Source organism: Danio rerio, chromosome 21 (genome assembly GCF_052040795.2).
Source record: "Danio rerio strain M-AB ecotype USA chromosome 21, GRCz13ab, whole genome shotgun sequence".
In the NCBI taxonomy this organism is placed as follows: Eukaryota; Metazoa; Chordata; class Actinopteri; order Cypriniformes; family Danionidae; genus Danio; species Danio rerio.
This window is the reverse complement of record NC_141041.1, coordinates 48,173,334-48,191,677: the sequence shown is the minus strand read 5'-3', so window position 1 is coordinate 48,191,677 and position 18,344 is coordinate 48,173,334. Positions and strand designations below refer to the sequence as shown.

The 18,344-nt window shown below is 35.6% G+C and overlaps 1 protein-coding gene across 2 annotated transcripts in view; it reads right to left on the bottom strand.

Annotated features, from left to right (window-relative positions):
- Nucleotides 1–12,500, bottom strand: part of stk32a (serine/threonine kinase 32A) — a 73,949-nt gene extending 61,449 nt beyond the window's left edge. For both annotated transcript variants that reach the window (XM_087301947.1, XM_087301948.1), the window contains exons 1-2: nt 12,342–12,500; nt 9,459–9,590 (exon numbers count right to left, since the gene is read on the bottom strand). In XM_087301947.1, the coding sequence (XP_087158073.1) occupies nt 9,459–9,513 (55 nt within the window). In that variant the 5' untranslated portion in view covers nt 9,514–9,590; nt 12,342–12,500. The remainder of the gene's footprint in view (nt 1–9,458; nt 9,591–12,341) is intronic.
- Nucleotides 12,501–18,344: the final 5,844 nt, after the last annotated feature.

Below are 18,344 nucleotides of genomic sequence, written 5' to 3'. Positions count from 1 at the left end.
GTAGTTACACTAGCTGAAGTTACACTAGCTGAAGTTACACTGGCTGAAGTTACACTAGCTGAAGTTACACTAGCTGAGGTTACACTAGCTGAAGTTACATTAGCATAGTTTTCCAAAATTACTAGCCACTCGCCATTTTCACTAGCCACAATTTTATTGTTGGGAAAATATATTTTATACACATAAATATGACTTTGACATGCAAAAATTATTTGATTTAGCGTTTGCGTTATCTCTACATGCCTCCTCATTCAGTTCACTTTTTGTATGTCGTAAATGAGCTTGCTCAATAATCACGAGCAAATGGATCAGGGTTTCATATATTACAATTAGTTTTATATTACACCTTCTAACTGAAGTTACACTAGCTGAAGTTACACTAGCTGAGGTTACACTAGCTGAAGTTACACCAACTGAAGTTACACTAGCTGAAGTTACACTAGCTGAGGTTACAAAAGCTGAAGTTACACTAGCTGAAGTTACAGTAAAGTTACACTAGCTGAAGTAACACTAACTGAGGTTACACTAGCTGAGGTTACACTAGCTGAAGTTACACTAGCTGAAGTTACATTAACTGAAGTTACACTAACTGCAGTAAAACTAGCTGAAGTTACACTAACTGAAGTAACACTAGCTGAAGTTACACTAGCTAATATTACACTAGCTGAAGTTACACTAGCTGAAGTAACACTAGCTAATATTACACTAACTGAAGTACCACTAGCTGAAGTTACACTAACTGAAGTTACACTAGCAGAAGGTACACTAACTAAAGTTACACTAACTTAGTTACACTAACTGAAGAAACACAATTTAAAATCACACCAAAGTTTAATAATTTGTTTCTCAAATTAAACTTGACTCAATTGAACCTGAAAAAAATGTGATTTAATATTCATCAAAATACGTATTCTGCTCAATTACAATACAATTTATTTATTTTTTATTCTTCTTCAACTAAAAAAATCAATGTAAAGTTTATTTATTTGTTTTTTTAATATTTTTCTTCTTAGTTTCCCTATAAACAAAATCTACATTTTTAGCAGGTGTGATGTCAAGTGATCACGTGACATGAAAACTGTTGATTTAAAGTAAAAATGATTCGTTTGAAGTCAAATTGATTAAAACCATAATTTTATATAGTAAACAACATAATTACATAATCCAATATGAACATGCATTTTAAATGACAGACACAACAGTTTGTTTCACTATAATAAACACTGTACATATCTAGTTAGTTCCCAAAGGACAATTACTCCACTGGTGAACGGTAAATAAACAAGCTGACAGCCGATTTAAACAGCTATACAGTCTGCAGAATTAATGCATGATGTGTTTAGGTTATACCATAAGAAGTTTTAGCTGACTCCAAGCATAATCTCACTCCTCATCTATCGGAGCCAAACTCATCGTCTGACCTGTGAATGAACCCCGTCCCGTCTCTCGGCACTCACAGTTCTGCTGTCTGAAACTGCAGAGTGAAGCAGTCTAATCTATGCTGTCAGCAGCAATTACAGTTTGATGGTCAATACCCGATGGCTGATCAAGGGCCGGCAATAAAATCTAAAAGTTTGGCATGCTGTCCCGGGAGAGAGCCCTGAGCTCATAAAATCCCCGAGCCTGGGGCTCCCTCAGGTTTGCAAGGCGAGAGGGGAGTTTGAGCTCAGGGAGATCTCGAGAACTCCCCTGCTGTAGTAGCTAATGAACAGATAGTGAAAGCTTTTAAGAGATAACTACTTATAGGAGCAAGTCTATGGTGCCAATTTGGATTATTCAATTAACTTAGGTTGCATGTTTTTAAACTGTGAGAGAAAACCAGGGAACTCCACACAACAGTGCAACCACTGGGCCATTCATCTAGGAAAGGAGGAGGAGTAGAAGGGTTGCAGCTGGATAGGCATAAGCTGCGTAAAAGATATGCTGGATTAGTTGGCGGTTCATTCTGCAGTGGCGACCACTGAAATAGAGACTGATCCGAAGGAAAATGAATGAATTAATAAATAATGTAATTTATGTTGATAAACTGCGCTCTTTTAAAAAGTGAAAGGTACATTTGAGGGGTTTGTTTTGTCCCATATCTCCAGAATGGCTGAACTAATGATAGTGGGCAAACGATGTAGGACAGCCACTTAGAGAACGCTGACACCCTTTTTTCACAGTGACTTCCAGAGGGGTCATAAGCATGCCCTAAATAGTAAGTGCTCATTTATCTTTGAAGAGAAAATCCTTACCCTATTGTGAATAACAAACCAAGGATTGAGTGTATTTAAGTACCAAACAATCTCATACTCATTCATTCATTCATTTTCCTTCGGCTTAATCTCCATTTCAGAGGTCGCCACAGTGGATTGCTTTGCCGCCAACTATTCCAGCATCTGTTTTATGCAGCGGATGCTCTTCCAGTATTGGGAAATACCCACACACTTATTCATACACACACTTATACACTGCAGTCAATTTAGTTCATTCAATTGCCCTATAGCGCATGTGTTTGGACTGTGAGGGAAACCGAAGCACCCACAGAAACACGGGCAGAACATGCAAACTCCTCACAGAAATGCCTGCTGACCTGGGGTGCATTTCTCTAAACCATCGTTAGCCAACTAAGGTTGCAAGTTCTGTCATTCCATCGTGTCAACGAACACAATAATAATAATTATAATATTAATAATGATAAAGATAATAATAATAATAATTATATTAATAATAATGCTAATAATGCTAATAATAATAACAATAATAATAATATTAATAATGATAAAGACAATAATAATAATAATAATAATAATAATAATAACAATAAAAATAATAATAATAATAAAGATAATAATAATAATAATAATTATTATAATAACAATAATAATAATACAATAATAATAATAATAACAATAATGATAAAGATGATAATAATAATAATAATAATAATAATAATGATGATAATAATAATAATGATAATAATAACAACAACAATATTAATAATATTTTTATAATGATTAAGATAATAATAATAATAATAATAATAATAATAATAATAAAAATAACAACAACAACAACAACAATAATAATAATATTAATAATGATAAAGATAATAATAATAATAATAATATTAATAATGATGAAGAAAATAATAATAATAATGATGATGATGATAATAATAATAATAATAATAATAATAATAATAATAATAAAATAACAATAATAATAATAATGATAATAATAATAATAATGATAATAATAACAATAATAATAATAACAATAATAATAATAATAATAATAATAATAATAACAATAATGATAATAATAATATTAATAATGATAATAATAACAATAATAATAATAATAATAATATTATTAATAATGATAAATATAATAATTATGATCATAATAATAATGATAATAATAATAATAATAATGATAATAATAACAATGATGATGATAATAATAATAATAATAATAATAATAATAATTATTATTATTATTATTATTATTATCATCATCATCGTCATATTTAATATTATTAATATTTTTATAAAAGTATGATTTTTTTCATTTCCTAATAAATAATAAATAATAAATTTAATTTCTTAATAAAAAGCCTCATTATTTATTTATTTCTATGATTTATGTGTGCTATTAGAATACGTGTTAGCTTTTGTAAGTGATTTTATGTTTTAGAATAAAATCTGAAATGTTCTCAACAATATCTGTAAAGGAAACACAGGCCCTATATGTGCCGTTTACATACATTTCAGTTAATATGGAAAGCGAGTGCATGTTTTTACCAAAACTATTATTGGATTTTATTTTAAATGCGAGTTTATTTAAAACAGTATAATTTGCACAAAGAAATGAATGGTTCTTCTCTAAAGAAGTAGTAACTTCGCCCTGTTTAGAGCGTCATTATGGGCGTTTAACGTTATGACTATCGTGGTTCAAGTGATGGATTTGCGACAGGGAAACTAGGGATTTGGGGAAACACTCGTCAGTACATTGTTCTTTTCCCAACCAACGCATCGTACTATGATAGCTCAGCTAAGAGTTACGATGTTGTTTGGGAAACGCACCCCCAGCCAGGACTTAAACCAGCGACCTTCTTGCTGTGAGGCGACAGCGACAGTGCTAACCACAGAGCCACCGTGCCACGTGCTTACAGATTTATGTTGGAATAAAGTCACCAAAACACCTCCACACCATCTGTGTGAATTTCCTACAGACGATAACTTTGTTCATGACTTGTGAAAAATCCAGTTTAATAGTTGTTTGCTCTTGTGCTAATTGCCTGCAAGGCTGCATACACACTTACACAATCACCTTACAAAATGGGCCAATCGGCTATTTGTATACCTGATGGCCCATCTCTTTCTTTGACTCGCAAACACACACACACACACACACACACACACACACACACACACACACACACACACACACACACACACACACACACGCACACACACTCTCTCTCACACACACACACACACACACAGGTGTATTGGAATCTGGGTTGTAAATTTTTAGAGCTAACTCCAAAGACAGATTTATGAGAAGCTCAGCAAACGACTTTCTGCAGTCAACAGCTTCAGCTCCGGTTCATTGGTTTAGCCTGCGAAAATTCTGTCTTTAAAGTCTTTTTCTCGCACAAAAAGCTGTTGTTTGACTTGCGGAGTGGTAGAAGGTGTACAGCTTTTACAGTACTGCTGTGTAGAGCTGCACAATATATCATTTCAACACCGACAACGCATTGTGCCAACCTGCTATAGTCACATTCAATCATTCATTCATTTTCTTTTCGGCTCAGTCCCTTTATTATTCAGGGGCCACCACAGCGGAATGAACCGCCAACTTATCCAGCATAAGTTTTACACGGCGGATGTCCTTCCAGCTGCAACCCAGCACTGGGTAACACCCATACACTCTCATTCACACACATACACCACGGACAATTTAGCTTACTCAATTCCCCACCAATCACCAGCAATCGTAACTCCTAAGGTCGATGGATGTCATTCACAATAACCATGGACTACAAATCCGCCATTTCTGGACTACATTTTCATACATGCACTCCGCTCACAAACACACATGCTTCCTCATTCTGACTGATTACACTCGCACCACCTGAGGATTGCCAAAGACTGACTACACACACTATTTAAGCAGCACACACACTCACTCCCATTGGCGAGTCTTGTTCATCTGTAAAGCGACAGTACAACGCGTTATCCTTGTCTTGTTTTCCCGTGTTTTGACCTTAGCCTTGTTAGCCATTTTGTCGCTGTCTGCCGCCTGCCTTTTGACCTCTCGCCTGATACTTTTGACTACGATTCTGGACTGCCTTTATACATCTGTTTGCACCTGTGTTAACCATTGCTTTCCTGCCTCCGAATAAACCTGCAAGTGGGTCCAAACTTCAGTTGTCTGTGTCACTCCCTGTGTTACACCTATAGCACATGTGTTTGGACGGTGGGGGGAACCAGAGCACCCCACGAATTATAATTAACCAGAAATCACAGTTTCATGTAAGGTTTTAACTCTAAAAGAGAGAATGTTTTTTAAGTCCAGTGAGCGTGTACTATTTAAAGTGAATTTAAAGCATTTGGGCACAAGAAATTGTCAAATTTGTAGCTTTAGGAAACATTAATTGTACTGTATTTAATTATTTATGCAGCAAAAACTGCAGTTTTGAAAGGTTTTAATGCACTTTAAATGTTGACTACTGTATGAAGTGATATTTTACATTAGATTATTTAATTTCTGCACTGTTTATTTCATTTGTATCTTTCTTAAATTGTATTAACTTAAGCTCGTAATTAGTTTATGTTTTATGCATACGCACTCTCATTCAATCACTCATTCATTCATTCATTCATTCATTCATTCATTTTCTTTTCGGCTCAGTCCCTTTATTCATCAGGGGCCACCACAGCGGAATGAACCGCCAACTTATCCAGCATAAGTTTTACACAGCGGATGTCCTTCCAGCTGCAACCCAGTACTGGGAAACACCCATACACTCTCATTCACACACATACACAACAGCCAATTTAGCTTACTCAATTCCCCTATAGCACATGTGTTTAGTCTGTGGGGGAAACCAGAGCACCCCAAGGATTATAATTAACCAGAAATCACAGTTTCACGCAAGGTTTAACTCTAAAAGAGAGAATGTTTTTTAAGTCCAGTGAGCGTGTACTATTTAAAGCGAATTTAAAGCATTTGGGCACAAGAAATTGTCAAATTTGTAGCTTTAAGAAACATTAATTGTACTGTATTTAATTATTTATGCAGCAAAAACTACAGTTTTGAAAGGTTTTAATGCACTTTAAAATGTTGACTACTGTATGAAGTGATATTTTACATTTGATTATTTAATTTCTGCACTGTTTATTTCATTTGTATCTTTCTTAAATTGTATTAACTTAAGCTTGCAATTAGTTTGTTATGTTTTATGCATACGCACTCTCATTCAATCACTCATTTATTCATTTTCTTTTCGGCTCAGTCCCTTTATTTATCAGGGGCCACCACAGCGGAATGAACCGGCAACTTATCCAGCATATGTTTTACACCACGGATCTCCTTCCAGCTGCAACCCAGTACTGGGAAACACCCATACACTCTTGCATTCACACACATACACAACAGCCAATTTAGCTTATTCAATTCACCTATGTGTTTGGACTGTGGGGGGAACCAGAGCACCCCACTGAATATAGTTAACCAGAAATCACAGTTTCACGCAAGGTTTAACTCTAAAAGAGAGAATGTTTTTTAAGTCCTGTGAGCGTGTAATATTTAAAGCGAATTTAAAGCATTTGGGCACAAGAAATTGTCAAATTTGTAGCTTTAAGAAACATTAATTGTACTGTATTTAATTATTTATGCAGCAAAAACTACAGTTTTGAAAGGTTTTGATGCACTTTAAATGTTGACTACTGTATGAAGTGATATTTTACATTTGATTATTTAATTTCTGCACTGTTTATGTCATTTGTATCTTTCTTAAATTGTATTAATTTAAGCTCGTAATAGGTTTATTATGTTTTATGCATACGTACTCTCATTCAATCACTCATTCATTCATTTTTTTTTCAGCTTAGTCCCTTTATTTATCACCACCGCAGCGGAATGAACCGTCAACTTATCCAGCATACGTTTTACACAGCGGATGTCCTTCCAGCTGCAACCCAGTAAAGGGAAACACCCATACACTCTTGCATTCACACTCATACACAACAGCCAATTTAGCTTACTCAATTCCCCTATAGCACATGTGTTTGGACTGTGAGGGAAACCGGTGAATATAATATTTACAACACTTGTTTTGCTTTTTAATTATTAATAATTTTTATATTTACAGAAGTTTTTCTGTTCAAAAACAAACTTTGTTTTTCATACCTGCCAACACTCCCGTTTTTCCTGGGAGAATCCCATATTTCAGACCAATCTCCGGCAACCCTCCTGTTTTTTATTTCTTCCGGTAAAACTCCCGTAATTTCAGCCACCACCCTTTTTGGTACAGTCTTTGGTGCAGTACCCGATCGCAGCGGCCGCTCAAAACCCGCTGCATCCTATCCCGGTTCTCAAATGAGACCTCACCCCCGAACAACCCCTCCCCCCGGTCCTCTTTTCAGAGACATGTTGGCAGGTATGCTGGTAAGTGATATTCTAAGTCGATCTCTCTCTTTTGTATGTTGTAGTGCTGAATTTACACAGATTTGCTCACATATCAGGAATTTGTGTCTTGTGTTAAGCGTTTTTCCTTATCACAAACACAACAGCAGTCTGGTAGTGATTGTGCTGCTTTTTTCAGGATTAATTATTGTCATATGCCGATTGCAACAGAGAAATACTGTAGACTGTAACACAGTAAGAAGATATCTCTGTTGATGGATGGCATTTCATGTCACGTTCACCCTTTATAATCTAAAAGTGTGAGCAAAATGAGCTCCTTTGTCATTATTTTACACCAGCGGTTTTTTAAAGTGTGAGGCGCGCCTCCCCTGGGATGCGCCTGAGCATGTCAGGGGAGGCGCGGGAAAAAATATTATATAATAAAAATATATTATTAAGTTTAATTATTATATGTATTTTTTATTATTTTTAAACGTTTTAATTAAACAAAGCTAAAAAAAATAATACGTCAAAAATAAGAAAACCTTTTTTACCCAGAAGGTCATAGCTGTGAATTTGCTTCTGTTTGGCAAGCCCGCCAATACAGGTATATGCCTGCTAATTTACAGTCTATGCTGCTAATACAATGGATCGGAGACCCCCCGATTTAAAGCGTTCAAGTTCAAAGCTAAAACCCAAAAGACGACGATATGATGATCAGTATTTGAGTTTAGGATTTACGTGGACAGGACCAGCTGATGAACCACGACCTTTATGTGTGGTTTGACAAGATATTTTGGCTAATGACAGCACTTCGGCGACACCTTGAAACCAAGCATGATGAGGAAGCAGGAAAACCTCCAGAACTTTGTGTGTGTTTGTGTGCGTATGCGTGCGTGTGTGCGTGCGTGTTTGGGAGGAGGGGGGCGCCAATGGATAAGTTGTGTCAAAAGGGAGGCCCGCTGTCTTAGACTTTGAAAAACCCTGTTTTACACCAAGGGTCACCAAACTTGTTCCTGAAGGACCGGTGTCCTGCAGATTTTAGCTCCAACCCTAATCAAACACACCTGAACAAGCTAAACAAGGTCTTGCTAGGTATACTTGAAACAACCAGGCAGGTGTGTTGAGGCAAGTTGGAGCTAAAGCCTAAGACCGATATTGGTGACCCCTGCTTTAGACATTACGCTATAGAGTCATTCAAACACTAGCTCTAAAGTGACGTTGGGGAATTAGTAACGACTTCTGCTGTTCTGAAGCCAGCTGCAAATGTGAATGAATGGCGTATAAGAAAGTAGTTCCAATTAAAAAAGGGTTTTTAGTCTCTCTGTGTTTGATTTTCTTATTTATATACACAATTGTGCCGTCGAACTGTTGTATAAACGCAGTATCACACTCGTAGCAGTGCGATTTGGCTGTATATCAGCACTGGTGGCCTCGTGTCAACACACACCTTCCACCAGTGCTGATATACAGCCATATTGCACTGCTACTCGTGTGATATTGCTTATTTAAACCATTAAAAACGTTAATAACTTAGTTAGTAACTAAGTAACTAGTAACTTTTTCCAACTTTTTAAGGTTAAACATTGTTGAAAGAAAGATTAAGGTCCCATGACGCAATTCAAAAGCATAAACAAACATAAAAAAACATAAATCTGAAAATACTGTTATTATACAGATTTTTTTAGTGTGTACTTTGCGATATCGATATATTGTGCAGCCCTATTTGGTTGTTAAATAAAAATTCAGCTAATGTGGATTCATTTATAAGAGTGTTTTAAACTTGCGCAATCAAAGCTGGAACACACATTGTTTGTGTTTCTGAAAGCACTCTCACTCACCCTCGGCTGGGTCTTCATCGCTAACCGACGTCCTCCTGGACTGTCCAAGTCCCATGTCTCCTTAAGAGCTGGAGATCTCCACTTTAAAATGGACACATCCCCTGCGTTTGTGTGCAAGATATTCCCCTCGACCTGTGACAGGGACGGAGAGAAGCGTGAGAGAAATGAAAACAACTTCCGGCCAGATTTTACACAACAGTCTTTCTGTTGAGGGGTCACCACAGCGGAATGAACCAACTACTATTCTGGCATATGTTTTACGCAGCGGATGCCGTTTCAGCCGCAACCCAGTACTGGGAAACATCCATACACACTCATTCACACACATACACGACAGCCAATTTAGTTTATTCAGTTCCTCTATAGCGCACACTGTGGGGGAAAGCACCTGGAGGAAACCCATGTGAACTCGGGGGGAACATACAAACACCACACTGAAATGCCAACTGCTACAGCCTTCTTGCTGTGAGCTATCGTGTCTATGACCTTTGCTCAATATTGTAAAAATTTTTGCCATAAAAGAAATGTTGATCTACAATGCATTTTAGACTTTTGCCTAAAGATATAAATACCAACATAATATAAATGTGCAACATATGACTAATTTTGTGATCCAACCAGGCTCAGAGTGAAATTTATATTTATTTTTACTCTTTTTTTTGTCATGTAAATCAAAGCTATGAAAGTTATTTGTATGATCCACTTGCAGAATATTTTTTATGTAAACAATGAACACAATCAACATAATATAGAGTTGAAGTGAGAATTATTATTATTAATTATTATTATTATTATTATTATTAAGTATTATTATTATTATTAATAATAATAATAATAATAACTGTTATTATTATTATTATTGTTGTTATAATTATTAATTATTATTAAGAACTAATAATTATAGAATTATTGGCCTTTTATTTAGCTTAAAGTGACATTTAAATGCTTAAGTTAATTAGGTTAACTAGGCAGGTTAGGGTAATTAGGCAAGTTATTGTATAACGATGGTTTGTTCTGTAGACTATCAAATAAAATTAGCTTAAAGGGGCTAATAATTTTGTCCCAAAATTGTTTTTTAAAAAATTAAAAACTGCTTTTATTCTAGCCGAAATAAAACAAATAAGACTTTCTCTAGAAGAAAAAATATTATCAGACATACTGTGAAAATGTCCTTGCTCTGTTAAACATCATTAGGGAAATATTTAAAAAAGAAAAAACAATCTAAAGGGGGCTAATAATTCTGACTTCAACTGTATATATTATATTATATATACAAGTTACGACAACATCTAACAAAATGAAGCTCAGACAACAAACTTTATTACTTTAGCCAAATCTTTTCCTCTTCAATCAGAGGCAGTTTTACATGGCAAATTTTTTTTAAGTCGAGTACTCAAAAAAATAAGTTTTTTTTCAATTAGTTTTTTAATTAAAATTGAAAACAATCCAGTGTTATGTACTTAATTACATATATGTTTTCAAGTATAGAACCTCAAATAAATTAAGTAGCTGAAATTGTTTCATTTTTTGTTTGTTTTCAAGTTTACTGTTCATGCTTGTTATTTTGTTATTTGCATTTAACCACAGGTTTTCATTGTTTTACAAAACAAAATCATGAACTGTCCCATATTAACAGTATAAACATTTATTTGGGTTGCTATAAGTTAAATATTGTTTTAAAGTACCTGACAGATATATTTACCTTTAAATTAGCAGCATTTTTAAATTGATGTTACCCAGGTAGCAAAGAATTCTGGCACAGATTTGGCATAAAGCTGGCACAGCAGGCATTCATCCGGCATGGCATACAGCACGTGGGCCAAACATGGCCCAGGTTTGGCTGAGGTGGCACCATCTTACAGGCGGCAATCAAGACTTGGGCCAGATAGTAGTATTTGGCCCAGGCGTTAAAATGTATGGGTCTATCTTGATCCACTTTTTAAATACATTTAAATTACTTTGAGTTAAGAAAAATTCTATCAATCAGGTTGATTCAAGAAAAAGCACAGCCATAAAGCGAAATGCTTCAAGGGCTTATTAAAACATTGCAGTCGCGACACATCAACCTATTTGGCCCAGTTCAGGCCCAGTTATGGGTTATTAACTTGGCTGAAACTTGGCCCAGATGGTCCACGTTCGCCTCTTGTATGGAAGCCAGACTTGGTCCAGTCATGTACAGTAACTTACGGCAGCATGTGGGCCAAGCAAATGCGGATGGTGTGGGCCAAATCTGGGCCAGAGAAACTTTGCTATAGGGGTTATCAATATTATTATTATTTTTTTTAAACTTTATAAAATTATTCCAGCAACTTAAAAATGTTAATCTAATCAGCATTTTAGAATTTTTAAGTTACAATAATGTTTTAAACTACATAAACATGTTTAAACTACATAAACATAGTTTATACATAGTTTTAAACTACATAAACATTTTAAACTACATAAACAATAATGTTTTAAACTACATAGTCGTAACAGACCTCTTGAGTTATTTTTAGAGTGCATGCTGTATTTTATTAACAAAACTGACCAAAAACTTATTTTAAAAGTCTGTAAAATACATTACATTTTCACTCATATGGTTAACTTTACTTACTTTAAAAGCCTTTTTTTTACTACAGTGTTTTTTTTTGTCAGATCGCTATAAACCCTAAATAAATCCCAAGAACTAATCCATTGATAAAAAGTAAGCAGCTACACAATGCTAAAAAGTCTAACCGGATTAAAGTGCAAGTACACCTAGTAGCTGCTGTAGCCTGTGTGTTACTCCGTACTACATCAGTGCATGTCGAGTTAAAAAACTGATCCTAGAAGATCCCGCATAGACCTGTAGCTGAACTCCGTAGTTACTCATAGTGAAATCACCATAAATCGTAGACTTACCGTTTTGCACGAACGGCTGAATTTGGAGGGATGACAGCGGTCACTGCGGTGTATAAATAAAGGTGAGCTCCGGACAGCGACTATCCCGGGCAACTTCTCCACTCACCGCAATGCTGACAGAAGATCCTTGCAGAGCCCGAGTCAATGACACACTGATGCAGAGCTCACGCACATGCTGCTTTACCTCCTGTACACACACACTCATGCCTGCATCACAGCCACACACACACACACACTCACACACACACACACAGCATCGACTGATCCCAGACCAGCGGGTGACGACGATGATGGTGCTGCACGTCCTCAGCTGTTGAATAAATCCAGCGTTATGCGACTGTGTGATGGTGATGATGATGATGATGGTAGTGAAGTGTCCCGGTAGTGCATTATTTACTATGCAAAATTTAGTAGGCTACGCAACGTTAGTGCGCTGGTCTCCTCCAAAGATGGTTTTAATTTATTCATTATTTCAAACGATGTTTAATCATTCAAAGTACATTTATATACTGGAATTATAAGGTATCTTATTCCTTTTTAAAAATAAATTAATGAATTAAGAAAATATATTATTTATTGACAAGTGCCTGGAGGTCAAATTAGGTAACCAGCATAATGTAGGCTATATTCATTCCTTTTAAATGAATGAATGAATAAATAAACAGATAAAATGTTTTTTTTCTTTTTTACAACTGCCATAAGGTCAAATGGGGTAACCAGCTTTATAATGTATGTTCATTCCTTTGTAAATGAATGAATGAATGAATGAATGATTGAATGAAATATAGTATTTATTGACAACTGCCATAAGGTCAAATGGGGTGACCAGCTTTATAATTCCTTTGTGAATGAATGCATGAATGAATGAATGAATGAATGAAATATAGTATTTATTGACAACTGCCATAAGGTCAAATAGGATCACCAGCATTATAATGTATACTTGTTCCTTTTTAAATTAAGGAATGAATTAATTAAATATATTATTTATTGAAATTTCTCATAAGGTCAAATTAGGTAACCAGCATTGTAATATATGCTCAATCATTTATTAAATGAATGAATGAATAAATTAATAAATAAATGAAATATATGATTTATTGACAAATAAAATAATGTCAAATGATGTAACCAGCTTTATAATGTATGTTCATTCCATTTTTAAATGAATGAATGAATGAACGAACGAACGAACGAACGAACGAACGAACGAACGAACGAACGAACGAACAAACGAATGAATGAATAAATGAATAAAATGTATTATTTATTGAAAAAATCCATGAGGTCACATGGGGTAACCTGCATTATACTGTGTGTTCATTCCCTTTTAATTGAAAGAATGAATGAATGAATTATATTATTTATTGAAAATGCCATGAGGTCAAATTGGGTAACCAGCATTATAATATATGCTCAATCATTTTTAAATGAATGAATGAATGAATAAATGAATGAATGAAATATATTATTTATTGACAAATGCTTTAAGGTCAAATGATGTAACCAGAATTATAATGTATGTTCATTCCATTTTTAAATGAATGAATGAATGAATGAATTATTTTATTTATTGAAAAATACAGAGTTCAAATAGGGTAACCAGCATTATAATGTATGTTCATTCGTTTTTAAATGAATGAATGAGTAAACGAACGAATGAATGAATGAATGAATTACATTTTATTTGTTGACAAATGCCATAAGGTGAGAATAGAATAGAATAGAATAGAATAGAATAGAGGTGGTTTATTCTGCTGTGGCGACCCCTGACAAAGTAGAGACTAAACTAAAGTGAGAATAAAATAGAATAATAGAGGGCAACACTGTGGCACAGCGGGTAGCACAATCGCCTCACAGCAAGAAGGTTGCTAGTTTGAGCCCCGGCTGGGTCAGTTGGTATTTCTGTGTGGAGTTTGCATGTTCTCACTGTGTTGACGTGGATTTCCTTCAGGTGCTCCGGTTTCCCCCACAGTCCAAAGATATGCGGTACAGGTGAGTTGAATAAGCTATATTGTCTGTAGTGTATGTGAGTGTGTTCAAGATTGTGTGGGTGTTTCCCAGTGTTGGGTTGTGGCTTTAAGGGCATTTGCTGTGTTAAACATATGCTGGATAAGTTAGTAATTCATTCCACTGAGGATATCCTAGATTAATTAAGGAACTAAGCCGAAAAGAAAATGAATGAAGAATAAAATAGAATAAAATAAAATTGAATACATGTGGTTGTGTCATTCTCCTGTGATGACCCCTTATAAAGCAGGAACTCAACCAAAGCAAATATAGAATAGAATAGAACAGAATAAAGGCTGTTCATTCTCCTGTGACAACCCCTGATGAAGTAGGGACTAAACCGAAGTAAGAATAGAATAAAATAGAAGAGAATGAAATAGAATACAGGTCGTTTATTCTGCTGTGGCAACCCCTGACAAAACATGGACTAATCCAAGTGAGAATAAAATAGAATAGAGGTGGTTCATTCTGCTGTGACAACACTGATAAAGCAGAGACTAAACCAAAGTACATCATATTAGAACAGAATAGAATAACTTAGTATATAATAAACAAGAATAGAATAGAATACAATACAATACAATACAATACAAAAGAATAAAATAGAAGTGAGATGATTAATTCTGCTGTGGTGACACCTGATAAAGCAGGCACTAAGCCGAAGCAAGAATAGAATAGAATAGAATAGAATAGAATAGAATAGAATAGAATAGAATAGAGGTGGTTTGTTCTGCTGTGGCGACCCCTGATAAAGCAGGGACTACACCCAAAGTAGGAATAGAATAGAATAGAAAACAGAATAGAGGTGGTCCATCCTGCTGTGACAACACTGATAAAGCAGAGACTTAACCAAAGTAAATCATAATAGAACAGAATGGAATAAATTAGCATATAATAAATTAGAATAGAATAGAATAGAAAACATAATAGAAGTGGTTCATCCTGCTATGATCACCCCTGATAAAGCAGGGACTAAGCCAAAGTAAGAATAGAATAGAATAGAATAGAATAGAATAGAAAAGAATGGAATAGAATAGAATAGAATAGAATAGAATAGAATAGAATAGAATAGAACAGAAGAGTGGGGATTCATTCTGCTGTGGCGACCGGAATCGAATAGAAAAAAATAGCCTATAATGGAATAGAATAGAATAGAATAGAATAGAATAGAATAGAATAGAATAGAATAGAATAGAATAGAATAGAATAGATCATTGCAGATCTGGACTGCTCATGTCAAGGACAAGGTCATGTCAGTTTCTGTAGATATTTGCTTAGCATGCTTTCTGATGCGCAGAGACGCACGGGTCTATAATGAATTTACTCGGGGTCATCTGTCTTCTCAGAGAAACCCTGTTTAGGCAGTTAGAGCAATAGGATCTCTCAAATTCCAGCCAAATCACCATTACACTCTTGGCACACCGGACTACTTTACAAGATTAGATGCCTCGTGCACACACAGCTCTTTTATAGCTTAACCGGCATTTACAAATACACTAGTCACCTCTTCCCCGATAGATCCATAACACGTTTTATTTCGCATACTCGCTTGTTTTTATGGACCTGAACAGATGAGCTGTGTGTTTCTGTTAAATGACAGAGCTCTACTTTATTCAGCAGGAGAAATGATGTTTAAGTCGGCTCAGGTTCTCGGTATGAAGGAAAGGTCACACCGCTGGAGTGACAACAAATTTGCTGCATATGCCGCCATCTTGTGGAACAACACCGCACTTGTTTACATCTGATCAAGAAGAAAAATGGAAAGAAGATTGAGAGAAGCTAAAATAAGCTGCATAAAGACACGTTTACATAGCATGTGAGAATAGGTTTATATGCCTATAGAAGGACAGAAGGAAAGAAGTCAGCAAAATGCGCCCACACACGCACACACGACGCCTAAACATGCACAAACCCTTTTTTACACACTTTGAAAACGGATTATATTTGCAAAATTCTTTAAAGTGAACCCCCTAAACTATATAGTGTCTGAGGTAGCTACAGGAAATGTTCAAATGTTTTTGCGTTTTGAGCTACAATGTTTAGCCTATAGCTTAAGGAAATTTGTTCAAATTTGTTTTGCAAAGCCTATAAATTTATGTTACGTCCACTAAAGACAAGTCTCAGTTTACTGGTGAAAATACAGTAATTTCAGCCTTAAATATCTGTGTTGTTCGCTTTTAATATTGGTCCATTTTAGCTGAACAGCTGGCCCATTTTACCTAAATGTTGGGCTCAAGAAAGGACCTGTCAATACTTAAACTCTCTTCATTTTAAAACACTTGCATTTTTTCACATTTGAAATATGCATATATATTTAAGACAACTGTGTTAATGTTAAAATATCATTAGATCTCATGCTTAGCATTTTTAATGGTATTATTAGATGTTTATCAAACCGTGGCTTATAGCTGACTTCACCCTAATTACATAATTATTTAAATAAATTATCATCATCAATGAAACAAATATTATTTGGTATTATTCTAACCCACAAAATTAAAAATACAAAGAACCTAATTGAAAATATGTTATATACACTACCTGACAAAAGTCTTGTCGTCGATCCCAGTTGTAGAGCAACACATTATAACTCGACTTCTAGTTGATCATTTGGAAAAGTGGCAGAAGGTCAATTTTCATCATCATCTGTTGAGCTGCATCCCAATCCTCACAAATACTGCAGAAGACCTATTGCATGGGTGTCCAAACTCAGTCCTGGAAGGCCGGTGTCCTGCTGAGTTTAGCTCCAACTTGCTTCAACACACCTGCCATGATGTTTCTAGGACAAGGGTGGGCGAACTCATTCGTGGAGGGCCAGTGTGTCCTGCATAGTTTAGCTCCAACACTAATTAAACACACCTGAACATGCTAATCAGTGTCTTCTAGATCACTAGAAATCTATAAGCAGGTGTGTTTGATTAGAGTTGGAGCTAAACTGTGCAGGACACCGTCCCTCCCGGACAGAGTTTGCCCGTTCTAGGATATATAGTAGGAGCTTGATTAGCTTGTTCAGGTGTGTTGGATCAGGGTTGGAACTAAACTCTCCAGGATACCGGCCCTCCAGGACTGAGTTTGGACACCCCTGACCTATTGGAACCCGCATGGACCCAAGATTCTCACAAAAATCAGTCAAGTTTAGTGAAGGAAAAATCATGGTTTGGGGTAACATTCAGTATGGGGGCGTGCGAGGGATCTGCAGAGTGGATGGCAACATCAACAGTCTGAGGTATCAAGACATTTGTGCTGCCCTTCACATTACAAACTACAGGAGAGGGCGAATTCTCCAGCAGGATAGCGCTCCTTCTCATACTTCAGCCTCCACATCAAAGCTCCTGAAAGCAAAGAAGGTTAAGATGCTTCAGGATTGGCCAGCTCAGTCACCAGACATGAACATTATTAAGCATGGCTGGGGTAAGATGAAGGAGGAGGCATTGAAGATGAATCCAAAGAGTCTTGATGAACTCTGGGAGTCCTGCACGGCTTTCTTCTTCATTCCAGATGACTTTATTAATCAGTGATTTGAGTCATGTCAGAGATGTATGGATGCAGTCCTCCAAGCTCATGATGGAGTCAGACACAATATTCATTCTGTCTCCACTGCAGCAGGACTTTATATTCTATACTGGACATTATTTCTGTTTAGTGATGAGACGTTTGTCTCAGCAAAGTCAGACCTTACTGTGATAATTAAATCATTAAAAATCAAGGCATGATCATAATTTATTGTGGTCAAAAAAGCGTCATCTAGAGGCCTTTGCCTTTCATATAAGCCACTTCTGATACCAAATAATCAACTAGAAGTCAACTTATTATTTGTTGATTCTAAAACTTGGATAGACAAGACTTTTGTCAAGTAGTGAATAGTATTTACTTATTGCAGTTTAACACTGTTTTTTTTTCATGTGGACACAGAGCTCAATATTGAAATAATTAAAGTGTATGTCATTGTTTACAAGTTTCATTGTTTAAAATGTCAAATAATTCAGTTGGTGT